Genomic DNA, 13,438 nt, shown 5'->3' on the forward strand with positions numbered 1-13,438 from the left:
GGGGCTATCCCATCCCAATCCAATCCCTAAGACATCCTAAGGAACTCAGTCTATGACTAGAAGGCAAAAACAAAACAAGCAAAATAAAACCAACGTCATTTTAGTCTAATACGCCTTAAGATGGAGTTCAAGATATATACACACCTGGAACTTCCCAACAAAGTCCATAAATGTTGGGCCATGAATCCCCTCCAAACATGTTAGTTTCTTATTAAATAGTTTTGAAATCAAACCTGTTAAGTGGCTGAAGAAACAGCTACAAGCCACTGCCTGCAGGACACACCTAAAAGAATGGAAGGTCTGAAAAGCAAAGCTTGTTTCTTCGGCTCTGGGCTGGGCACGCCACTCACACGGGAACTAGAAAACTGGCTTAAAATGAGAACTATAATCTTTCTGGAACAATAGGTCATGACGAGCTTCCTTAATGCCAAAATAAGTGTTTAGAGGTGACTTCTGCTAAATGAAAGAAAGTGTAAAGGGCATATATATTTACTCTGGCTTGAATACAACATTTCTGAATATGCCTATTAGTGCCAGGAGTCAGAACCCTTTTCCTCATGGATTTTAAACCCGGGACCCATTCCATAGAATGTGTTTCCTAGGAACGGCATCAAAGGTTGTATCATGTTAATATCTAAACAGCTCAGTTATCTGTACCTTTTGACTCCCAAATCACCCTAGGTCTGGTGTGAGAAAGTGGACTGACTTTAAGGTTAATTCTCACAAGGTAAGACAACCCACAACTTCTATTATTTAAAGAATTTCTTTTAAGAAGCCAACAAATGATATGTCATCAATCACATTTTGAAGAAAACTGGTCTACCTACCTAGAAGGCATCTTGGTAATGATGATGCTGGTAAAATGACATCAAAACCACTAAGCTCTAAGAACTGGTCTGAAGTGAGAAGAACTCTTGAGCCTGGATTCTTATGTTAAGAAGGCCTATACAAACCACTATTCACTTCTCACCTTAAAAATCCTAGATTTGGAAGGCTAACTCATCTGAAATTGACTAAAGAGAAGTCAACTACTGAAAAAGAATACTACATACAAATTTTATAGGTCACACAGTAAAAATATGGCAAGTTTTATCCCTTACTAACTCTCTGGGTCCAAGCATCTAACCCCAAATATCAAACCCTAAAACACACAGGAAATTACAATTCATAAGCACAGAAAGAAGCTCATTTTGCAGAATCCATAAGAAGAACTATGACCTAAAACACCCCTAAACTATCCCATACTCTCCCTGTTCCACTACTAGCCACTATGGCCATTTGAGATCTAAGATAAAATATTCCCTTTGCTTAAGAATTCATCATTTCTGGAAAATGCAAATTCATCATCATCCATTCAACCCGTCAAGTTAGGTGAGCGTGCCTATCAGCTGTTTTGCCACCTGTGCGCCCTTTGGAGTGGTTGAGCAAGCGTAGACTAATCTTACAATGAACCATTTTTTGGATTAGCAAATAATTTGTGTTTATTTGGATGGGTACTCAAATGGAGAATACCAAGTGGATAAAATTAATCCTTACAAGGAAAAAAAAAATCTATTTGACATGGCTTCAGTATCTATCTCTAGGGCTCAGTGTCAGACCAAGGTAATCCACTTGGGAAAGTCTTTGATTTTGTATTCAAAGTCTTGAGATTAGCCAAATGAAAGTAGTATTTTTACAAGAATTTTATCTCAAGTTTCAAGATCAACAAGCCATTCCAAATCAGACGTAAGAAATAACATTACATAATAGTCACTTAATGGCTATTGTTTTACAGTAACAAAGGTTTCGTTTACCATATTTCCTAGAGTGCTTTATTCAAGCAGGCAGTTTTTCCCATGACAAACACACTGTTTTCTCTTAACCCCTCCATATATCTGTAAAAGTAAAACATTTAATAATTATGATTTCCAATTTAAAGATCCCCATCATATAGTATTTTAAAAGATATGAAAGTTAAAGTAAAATCACATAGGTGATTTTTATGCAAGCTATTGGGTTCAGTGATTTTCTTCTCATTTACTAGCTAAGAATTCTGGCAGTGGCTAGACAATATTCTAAGTGACTCAGGAGAGAAATGCAGTAAGGCCAAAGTCAGGATCCTGAGACATCAACATGCACTGTAATATTTAATATTAGAATAAAGCATAGCAAAGACAGCTTCAGCAAATACTCAGAAGGCAAAATGAGCCTGGTGAATCCATCAGTTTTCTTCTCTCTCTGATTCTATGACCCTAGGAGACCTCAGCAAGTGTCATCAGTTCCTCATTCCTCCCGCCCAGGTGATTCACTGACGACCTAATACATTATCTCCCAAAGAGATCTGGAATTTGAACTGCCATGTCATGTTAGAAAGTTTCCAGGGACATGGAGCTGGTTCTTACCTTGGAAGAGCAAAAGCTTACTTGAAAACTTCAGAACAGAAATGGCAGTTGGCCGACCACATGCCAAGATCTGGATTTTGCCTGTGTGTTTGTCTGCAATTACAGTTTCCTAAGAGATCCCAGACTGTAACACAATCTGAGCCATGGATAAATCTAAGATCACAAAGTCAGTGGAATGTACAAAGTCCCAGGGTTCTGTAACAACCCAAGCAACGTGAAGCTTAAGAGAAAAACATTAATGACTGCCCCTTCTCCTTACCACTCTCTTCTACCTTCAAATGCTGATCAAAGCCTAAGTTCTCTGCTCAGGCCTTTAAAAACAAAACAAAACAAAACAACACAACACAACAGTATGATGTTTCAGGCTGATACTGGTATAATTACCTTCCCTAATAAGTATGTCCAATGGTGATTAGTGTAGCTAAACCTCCTGCAGATCCTCTCATTCTATTAATAAGGTTTAAGGTCAACATTTTCAGAATTTACAATCCAGTTCACAGGGAACTTTCCTAATTACCAAGACAGAGGAAAAGAAAATAAAGAACCAGAACTACAAGTGTTAACGACCACGGGAATTTCTATTTAGAGATCTTTCTAGTTACACAATGTCCCACGTATCACAAAAACCAAATTTGCTACTTTAGAGTCAAGACTTCCACTGATAGAGACTGGGCCTCTAATAAATGGATTTATATACACCCTGTGCCCACTTTCATCCAGGTAGCCCCAGGACCATGTTAATATCTTGGCTCTACCACTTAACTTTCAAAGGGATTACTCAGTTATCATGACATCACTCCCAAATGACTAGGTTACACGTAGTAAAGACAGCTCAGATTAAAATAGCCTGTGCATGCTCACTCACACAAGAGATGGGTGTGTAAGGGGGTTCGGGGCGGGGGGGGATTCAGGGTTTCCAGTCTTAATCTCCCTGAGAAACCAGCCTATTTCCATTTCAACCAATACAAGGAGGAGTCTCCGAAATTATTCAGAAGGAGACCTATTCCCAGTTTTGTCCTCAATGATCCATTTCCACACAGGGACTCAAGGGATTACTTAACCCTAACATTGGTCAGATTTTAGCCCGGAAGGCAGATGGTCTCTATCTTGAGGCTTATGATCCTCTTGTTTGAAAGACACGACCTGGGCTTCTGATAACTGGATCTATGTGTAAAGAGAAGCAAGCAAAGCCATAAAGCATATAATGTTCTACCCTGTCACTGCGAACTTGGTGACACACATACACACACTCGTCCCAGTGCTGACACGTTCTAGTAATGGATAGCCCAGGCCTGCCCAGGGAGCAGACTCCATGTTCTAACGGTTAACTTTTAAAGAACTTCTTCTAAAATCCACCTTTTGTACTCTCTCACACACACTCCCTTCTCATTTCTTTCCTTCTCTCTCCTTTCTCCCTCCATCTTAACCCTCAGGAGACCTACCTATTCAAGGAGCAAAACAATCTGTAATCTCCTACGGAAAGCTTCACACTAGAGAATAAAAACATTATCACCATGTGTGTATTCCTGCTCATGTCCTTCGTACCTGGCAAGCTTTACAGGGTACAGGATACACAAGGAGTAAGAACACGCTGCTTTAGTCTGGGGCAGCCAGGCTCTGCCCAGACAGCGCTCAGAGAGCTGTGGGAAGCTCCTGGCCTGGGGTCTCAGCTTTCTCCTCTTCCCTCCGCGCACCCCTTACTAGGCTGGGGGAGGAGGACCCGTGAGTGAGGGTTTCACGGGAAACTACCAGTGCTGGGGCTAACCCTAAGAGGCAGACTGAAGGGTGAGTCCTGCAGTGACAGGCAGGCCCGTCCCACCTGCAGAAAACACAGTCTGGAGCTGGAAGAAAGGAGAGGGATGAAAGAAAGCAGTTAGGAAACAGGCTTGGGCAGAGCACGGAGTGGGAGGAAATGGGTACAGAGGCTCGGGGAGGGGCTGAGCCTGCAGGTCAGGCGTGGAGAGCCTGAAAAGAGGCCAGGCAGTGAGCTAGGTTTCAGCCCCCTGTGGAACAGGCTTCGGGGAGAGTCAGGGGTCAAGCTCGGGAGGAGACAAAGTGTTGGGCGGCGGTGGGGAGGTAGCCAGAGGCACTCAGGGCCAGTGAGCTGAAGTCACAGCTCTTAGAAAGGAGAGACTCATAAGGCTGTGGACAGAGCCTGAGCTTCCAGCGAGGTGGTGAAAAGGAAACTGTCATTGCCCGTTTGGGCGATGAAGCAGACAATAAAGTGAGCAACAGTGAGTAAGGGGATATGATTCAGGGAGGAGAGCTGGCAGGCCAGCTGTGAATGTGCAGGAGCTAGGCCACAATGATGTGTCACCACTGTAGTCAGCTACCCACAGAGAGTAGTTACCACCCATGGTCTGCCATTCCTCACTTCACGGCTGTTGCCCCGCTCCTCGGCCTCGCCCGCACCCCTCCTACCCCATCAAGGCTGCTGCTGTTCATGCTGATGTCACCCCGCCTTCCCTGTTGTCCTTCTGTCTCCCTGTGGAGTGACAGCACTGCCCGGCCTCCTCTTGGGATCTCTCTGAGAACACTGTGTGGCTTCCTTTGTACCAGACTCTCCCCAGGCCTCCTTCCTTGTGCCCACCTGCATCTCAGCCCACTCCTTAAATGGGGCATCCTTATTCTCCCACAGATTAATCTAACACAGGTCTCAGATGGTCCTAATGATGACTCTCAAGCTTATTATTTCTGATCCAGCCTCCCCGGTGCCCTGAACCCTCACATCCAACTGCTAGCCTGGTGGTTCTTTCCTTCCTGCCTCAGAGCCTTTACCCTTCCCAGACGCCTGCCCCAAATACTCCCCACCAACGGCTCCTTCCCATCTTTTAGGTCTCCTGATCAATGACACTCGCTGACCACATTATCTAAAGTAGCCCCCCCACACTGTGACCCTTCTCAACACCTGCCTATAGCCTTTGGAACACAGACCACCATCGGGCAATTGACTTATTTAGATGCGTGTTTCTTTGCAAGGCCCAAACACTCTGTCTTGTGCACCATTATAGTCCCTGCCCAGCATGGATATTGGTGCTGTGACTCTTGGGAGTGAAGGAATGTATGTTCCATGGTATTCAGTATCCATAAGATGCTCAGTAAATGTAGATTAACTAGACTTCTGGGAATCAAAGGAATGAGTACAACTTCTTTTGTCTTCCCTTCCCCCACTCTTGCACGTATAGGTAGTTCACTCATCTCCCTGGTCCCCCAGGTCAAAACCCCCAGGGCCACTGTGAAATGTTTCCTTGTCTCTCAGAGCCAATGGCTCATCAACTTTGATCATTTATATCCTCAGTGTCTCTCAAAGTGACAATCTCACCATATTCCTTGGTCAGATCTCCAAAACCCTTTAGGCAGCATACAGCAATAACATTAATTGGTTTCCAGGTCTCACCCTTCGCTCCCAGACCTAAACTCCCCAGTGTTGCCAGACATGCCTTCACTCTTTGGGTAAAGGCCAAGCAAGCGCCCACAAATATCAAGTGCCTCAACTCTCGTCCTTAGCCTCATCGCCCCCTACTCATCCCCTTGTTGTAATGACAGAAACAATGTGAATACTCAGTATTTGCAGAGTTTTTATGTGCCAGCCGTTGCATTAGCCATTTTACACACATGAACATGTTTCACTCTTTATAACCACCATGTAAGTAATTTACTTGTCCCTGTTTTATAGGTAGAGCAACTGAAGTCCAATGAACTTCCCCAATCTCATTCAAACTCAGGTGAACTGGCTTTAGATCAATCCTCTTCACCACTGTGGTATATTACACTGCCTCTCCAAACTTTATGCATCAGCAATACTGAGTTATGCTTCGGGTTTTTTATGCTCCAGCAATACTGAGCTATGTATAGTCCCTTGAACTCTGCTGTTAAGGCCACTATGCCTTTGTACACACCATTTCTTTTGCCCTTTGGGAAGGCCCTGTCCTTCTATCTGATAATTACCAAACTATCCTTTAAAACCTCCCTGAGGTGTTGTTTTTTCTATGTGGTCTCTATTTTGGCTCCTTGAGACCAAAGTCTCTCTTACCCAATGACCACTCCTAAGGCTTATAACGTATCTCACAAATACTTCTCTATTGCCCTGGTTTGCAATGATTCATTCCCATATCTTCACTGAAGGCAATCCTATGACTCACCTTTGGGCCACAGTGCCCAGGCACCCAATAGATGCTCAATAAATGTGGATTTAACTGGACTTTCCGTAAAAGGGGTAAGTACAAATTCAATAATGCCCAATGTGTCAGGACAAGAGACTAGTGTATTCTCCATACTTCTTAAAGACACATATTCGTGAGCAAAACAAAAACTCACCAAACACTACAGATGTTTCTGAAAAGAAGATGTAGCATACATAAAACTTCAATACATTCTGACAATCGCAGCGGTGAGTTTAAGATTCCTGGATATACCGCTGTTCAGGGCAACCGCTGAGTAATGTGAATTCAAACACACACACACACACACACACACACACACACACACACACAAAACCCCAAGACCAACTTCTATCCCATGGGTTCTCGGCAAAATACATTAGGAGACTTGCTCCAAGTGATTAATCGAGTCGCAAGCTGCCCACTGGCATGGATAATGATGCTTGATTTAGTTGTCATTGAGATTTGGATGTTGTCATGGAAGCTAAATGAAAGTATGACAGATTTCTGACCATTAAGGTTAAAAACCAAACATCTTCTAGAATCTCTAAACTGTGCTTTAGTAAAACTAAAGTTGCACCTCAAAACTGAGCAGCAATATTTATAGACCAATGGTAGCCCTTTCTTTACATATGTGAGGTAGGTAAAAAAACGAAGCCTAAAGAGAGAGAGAGAGAGAGAGAAGCTTGATCTTCTTTCCTCTCCCCACAATGTTTTTAATCCAAAGGGGGAAAATGTTATAAACCTAAGGGGTAACATATAGCAGCCCTGGATTTCTGTCCCTCAAAGCAGCAGGTGAATGGCTGTCCTGAGTCGGCCTTGCGGAAATAATGGAGGGGCAGAGGAGACAAAGCCAGACATGGAAAAAGAAACTGTTTCCTGTTAAAGAGAAATGATGAGATGGGACATCTTTGCCTTCTACCTGACCTAAGCAAGGAAAACTCCAACTTTCTCACTATAGTAGTTCCCCTTATTCACAGAGGATATGTTTCAAAATCCCCACAAGATGACTAAAACTGCAAATAGTACTGAGCCCAATAGATACACTGTGTTTTTTCCCATACACAGACACTGATGATAAAATGTAATTCATAAATCTGGCACAGTAAGAGATTAACAACAGTAGCTAATAATATAGATTATAACATACTGCAATAAAAGTTAGGTGAATACGGCCTCTCTCTGTCTCTTCTAATGATGTGAGATGATAAAATGTGTGATGAGATGCAGTGTGGTGAAAGTCGTAGGCACTGGGACCTAGTCTCAGGCCACTATCATCGGCTTCTGGACTGTGGCTGACTACAGATGACGGGGGTCTGCAGAAAGTGAAAGCACAGATGGCGGGACTATTGTATTAAGTATGCTGCTAGCTATAGGTTTTTTGTAGATATTCTTCATAGAGCTGATGAAGTTCCCCTCTGTGCCTGGTTTTCTGAGAGTTTTTGTCATGAGCAAGTACTGGAACCTGTCAAGTGCTTTTTCCGCATATACTAATGTGATCGTGTGATAATCCTTACTTACCTTATTTATGTGACAGATTACACTGATTGATTTTCTAGTGCTGAACCATCTTTGCATACCTGGGATACACTGGTCATGATGTATAACTGTGTTCATACATTGTTGGATTTGATTTGTTAATAATTTGTTGATAGAACGTATGACGTTTTTTCCATGCAAATATTCCCTAGAAGTATAAACTTTAAGACTGTGTCACTTAAACTCATTCATGAAATTTAAATGACAGTAAGGCAAGAGAAAGAAAGGATATTTTGAAAGGTTTAAGACTTTACAGAGTATTTTTTTTAAAGATTTTTAAAGAGATAGCCAGCGAGAGAGGGAACACAAGCAGGAGGAGTGGGAGAGAAAGAAGCAGGCTCCCAGCGGAGGAGCCCGATGTGGGACTTGATCCCGGAATGTCGGGATCATGCCGAGCGGAAGGCAGACGCCTAACGACTGCACTATCCAGGCGTCCCAAGACTTTATAGAGTATTTATCGAAGTTTTCATAAAATTAAAAAGAGAAAATTTCCCTTAAAATAAAGAATGTGATAAAAAAATAAACTGTTTCCAATGGAATATGTAAGTTTTCCAACAAAACAGCAAAGTCCATGTGCATCCAGACAACCTGTTGTCTGCCACAGTCAAGACAAAAAAGAATGAAGGAAACAATAAATTGTCTTTGGGACACAGGACAAGAAATGTCAGTTCAATACTGTGTAAAAATCTAAACCTGAGATTAGGTCTGTACGATCCTCTCTCTAAGAACCCAGGGAGTTAAAAGTCATAGGCCCAGGTAGGCCCAGTTGGAAAAGAAACTTTCAAAGTTTTCCTGTGACGGAGCAAAGCTACAAAGCAGTACCATGCTGAACCAGCAAGGCAAATACGATGGAACCAACCAAAAAGGCTTCCATGATGAAAATGTCCACCATAATACAGACTTGAGGGAAGAGTGTGAAACCTTCAACCACTCCTTCTTTTGTCTAAATGGTACACACATCCTACCCCAAAAAGCTCTGAGATGTTCATTCACATGCTTAAAGCTGAATTTACTCTTGATAGATGCAAAAAGCTGATATTAAAGAAAAGGTGAAGATGAAGTCCTCTAAAATACAATGTGAATCAGAACAAGTAGCTAGGAAAAACAAAACAAAACAAAACGTAGAATGAATGATCCGTTGGACAAAGCCAGCAAGCATGCAAAAAAAAGCTAGGCTTGGGCAGGAGAGATATTCCCAGGGCTAAAGCTGACGCACCTGAGGGCGAGGGCAGGTGTCCTCACCTGGACACTGGGTACACTCACAATGGGACTGGCAAAAGGACAACTTGAGGATGGCAAGGTCCTTTTGAACGGACAGATTTAGGGAACCTGATCAGCCAGGTGCGGAATGGGGTTAACATGACAGTAGAAGGAGGAGACAGGATTTAGAGCAGTGAAGGGAGGTCACAGACGGGAAGAGTTCCACCGTAAGCATATGCTACATGCCCTTAGGGAAGGACACAGAGCCGGAATTGATCACTGTATAATAAGAGAACGCAACAGCTACATACACCGCCCTGGACAGGAAGACACCTGCCCTTCAAGTTTCCAAATCTACATAATAAATATAAAGCAGTGCTGGTCCTTTGAGACCAATAATAAGTAGATGTACGTAGAGATGATCTTCAGGAAACGTATCTCCAAACTCCGAGGTTCCTGGAAATCCCCAGTCACAAACAGGCTGGGACAACCTCCACTAATAGAAGGGAGGGAAGAAAATCCACCCCCTTTCCTGTTTCATGGAACTGAAAAAACAGGTCCATGACTTGGGGAGTGGGGAAAGGCCTCCCACACTCTCTCACTTTGCTGGGAAGAGCCTAAGTTACTTCAGTTCTGAAGAAGGAACTTAGAATTGGGGCTCTCTGCCAGTGTGAGCTGTGTGAATTGCAGTGTTCTGGATTGGAATGCCCTGGGCTGGAAAGTCAGGGTCAGACTAGCCTGAGAATTCTCTCAGTAACATTGTCAACAGGTAGATGGGGCAAAGAAAGGCTCCAAACACTTTTCAGGTCCAGACACACAGGTGCGATGCCAGAGCAGCCCAATCTCTTTGAGAAGTGGCTTCAGGTGAGAGTAGAGACTGCATCATAGTCAGGACCACACCACTCAAATATTTCAGAGCTCCTGACAAACTTGAAAGGTAAGAAGTTATAGAATGTACTGCCACGAAAGTCGCGGTCTTGTTCGTAGACAGCATTACTTCTTCAACTCACTAGTTGCGTTTATTTTGCTGGGGGGGGGAGAGGCATGGCTGACACATCTTGAATAAAAATGACCAATACCTAAAGATCACGTCTCTGAACACATAGAGCTGAACAAGGAAAGCCTAGTTAACCTTATTTAAATCTAGACTCTAACATGGTTTCATGGGACCAACGCTGTTCAAGATATATTAAAGTAAGTATGACTTTAAAGTCTACTCAGTATCAGCCAGAGGTGTGTGTGTTTTCTAGGTGTATATTTGCACGTGTGCATACAGAGTATTCCAGGATGCTTCTGAAATCTAAGAAATACCATGGGAAATTTCGGAAGGAAAATTTACTAAGTTTTCCAAAGTATGAGCTCTCTGCATTCATGCTACACAAAGTTATAGATATAACAAAGAGAATACACCGTTTTCTCGTGTTCTTTAAACACTGGATTTTGAAGCTCGCAATCTGATAGCCAGCATCCTGTTTATGTGACCGCACCATTGCTCTTGAACACGTTCACGGGGACGTGCAAGTCAAGTTGTGAAGAAAAACCATGAACATATAGTTATGCAACTCAGAAGGCATGCCCCTCTAAAATCACAATGCCACCTTTCTGCGCTGGGCACCATGTGGAGAGAAAAGAAACACTCCCCTTTAAAATCATAGTCTCTCAATCTGAGTGTCAGCAAAAGTGAAACTGCCTTTCACTTCTGCCACCAGCTTCATCCTGATTTTAAAATTCTCTTGTCCTCCACCTATTCTGTCAAAGATGCTACAAAATGAAAAGGCCAGCCTGTATTAGGAATAAATGTCAGCAAACCAGTAAAAAAACGAAATGGCAAAGTTATGCAGGCCTGTCTCTTTTAAGCAGACAATATGAAACGGGCAAACTTGAGCTATCTTGGCACTGCACATCTGCATCTTATAAAGGTCAAATATTTAATAGAAGGGAACATCTGAAAGGCTCTACAAAGAGAAGCAGAAGCCTCTGGTGCCTGAGTGAAGGAAGCCTGATGAATCCTATCAGATCAGAGACAAAGTATCTATCCTCCTCCCCCTTTCCTCCCCCCTCCACTCTCAACTCGTCCCCTCCTCACCCACATTTCAAAAGAACAACTCCAGAAGCACAGGCAAGCAGGATCACATAGGAAATCCACAAGAATGACAGAATCCCTGAAACAGTGCCCCCCTGGCAGGGTAGAAACTTTTCAAACTGTCGCCCAGTAAACAAAACCCCAGCTGCTAAGGGGCTTGGGCAGTCGGGCTGCCTCTGAAGCCAACACATTCCCTCTCCAGGCAAAGAATCCCCGCGTTTTTTACCTTTGTGTTCGCCGAAGCCTGTTCCCACTCCTCAAATGAGGCAAAGTAAAGTTTGAGAGCACAGTCCAAAAATTGGGGTCAGACATATCCATTTCTTTCTCTCTTCAATTCACTGTGGGTTCAAGGCCATAAGGCCAAACCAGGGAGGGGGCGGTAAAACGGAAAAAAAAAAAAGAAAAAGAAAAAGAAAAAAATCCTAATTATCTACTCGCTCCCTCCAGAGGAAACGTGCTGTGAACTGTGATCTCAAGAACAACTTGGGAGTCCGTCTGAAAAGTACCCGTCCTAGCCTTTAATTAACACACAGCCATTTCTCCAAGGTTCAGGAAACTTATTTCCTCTTGGGTTTGCCCTCTCCTGGTCAGCCCTGGGCAGCTATAAACAGTAATTACAAGAGTTGGGCCGTGCGTTCTGCACAAAATGCTGTCTGTGTGTGATTCAGTCCAAGGTACTTTGTCATCTGTTTGGCAGATACCATTTGCAGTTCCTGTGGGGGGTGGGGGGGGAACGACTATTTTAAGTCTTTGGTTCCGGGAGGCTGTTGCTTATCAGCAAACCATTCAACATCCGAACATGCCCAGTGCCGAGTTTCCTTTTGGTATCTACATACAAGGAAAAGAACTGAAATACAAAAAGCGCTTCTTCTCCCCCTTTGCAAAAAAAAAAAAAAAAAAAAAAAAGAAAGAAAGAAAGAAACTTAAAAGCACTTTTAGAAAGCTGGCCTACAGGCGGACTTGAACAGGACACCTTTGTGCGGCCTCCGCGGCCAGGGGTTGGGGGGCGGGGGGGTTCCCCACCGGCAGACACTCCCCCGGGAGCGGGGCCTCATGGGAAAGGGGGCCGGCGGGGCCCCGCGCGCGAACCCTAGAGCAGCTCCGACCCCAGCATCCTCCGCCTGCGCCGCGCCCCCAGCTTGCAGCCCCAGATGGATCATTCCCCTCAAATAAATAAATAAATCCAGCCGCGGCCAACACTCGGTGAAGTGAGCGCAGCGCACACCTGAAGGCTGGTCTGTGATTCACTGCAGAATGGATCACCATGAAAACACTCCTAGGAAGTGAGTAATTACTCTTTACCCAGACGCTGTTTGCAGGAAAAGCACGCCAATGGGATGCCACACTCGCCGAAAACGTCAGTCAACTATATTTATGAGTTTACATCCATTTGATGAATTACGACAGGCACAGCTGTTTGGCTTCATGGGCTACAAACATAGCCAGGGAATGGTCAGCTACTACCTGTAAAGCCACTACCTGGCATTTTTAAAACAAATGCTCAATTATTTCCCTTCCACGTGTGTTCAAAGTTGGAGGGAATGAAAGGGAAGGTTGAATCCATGCTACTGTTGTTCATCTTGAAGAAAGGCATGGTATTCAAATAACTCCCCAGACCAACAAATGCTGTGTGAAAGTCTATGAAGGAAAAAGATTAGAATTGAAATTAGCTGCCTTAAATCTGGTGTAAGAGGGGGAGAGATACTAAATTTTACAAGATTTTAATAAAAAAAAAAACTCATAAAAAATGGTTTAGTTCACCTACTAAATACTGGAAACATACTTGCTTACAGAAATAGAGTGACAAGGGGAAGAGGGGTCAGCTGACAAAGGGAAGGGGTAAAAAACAAAGAACAGAAGTGCACTTTGGAATCCTCTTTATCTAATTCTTATGACTCCGGAGATATTTTCACCCCAAGGACTCTAGGAATTTCTGGTAATAATTATTTTACAGGGCTTTCTTACACGTTATCTCCTAAGATTCTCACTGAGCCTCCTCAGATCCTTGGTATCTACTAAGACAGACAAAGGCGGCAATATTTTCTCAATTTAACAAGTGACAAAATACACTTCAC

The 13,438-nt window shown here is 43.4% G+C and overlaps 1 protein-coding gene across 14 annotated transcripts in view; it reads right to left on the bottom strand.

Moving 5' to 3' along the window:
* Positions 1-13,438, bottom strand: part of MAST4 (microtubule associated serine/threonine kinase family member 4) — a 537,673-nt gene that overhangs the window by 147,046 nt on the left and 377,189 nt on the right. For 2 of the 14 annotated variants that reach the window (XM_045794235.2, XM_045794233.2), the window contains exon 1: positions 11,590-12,250. The exons of the other annotated variants lie outside the window; for them this stretch is intronic. In XM_045794235.2, the coding sequence (XP_045650191.1) occupies positions 11,590-11,681 (92 nt within the window). In that variant the 5' untranslated portion in view covers positions 11,682-12,250. Of the gene's footprint in view, positions 1-11,589; positions 12,251-13,438 lie in introns of those variants that run through there. 14 annotated transcript variants of the gene reach the window in all.

The sequence above is a fragment of the Ursus americanus genome, chromosome 5 (assembly GCF_024610735.1).
Source record: "Ursus americanus isolate L20-20 chromosome 5, mUrsAme1.1.p, whole genome shotgun sequence".
In the NCBI taxonomy this organism is placed as follows: Eukaryota; Metazoa; Chordata; class Mammalia; order Carnivora; family Ursidae; genus Ursus; species Ursus americanus.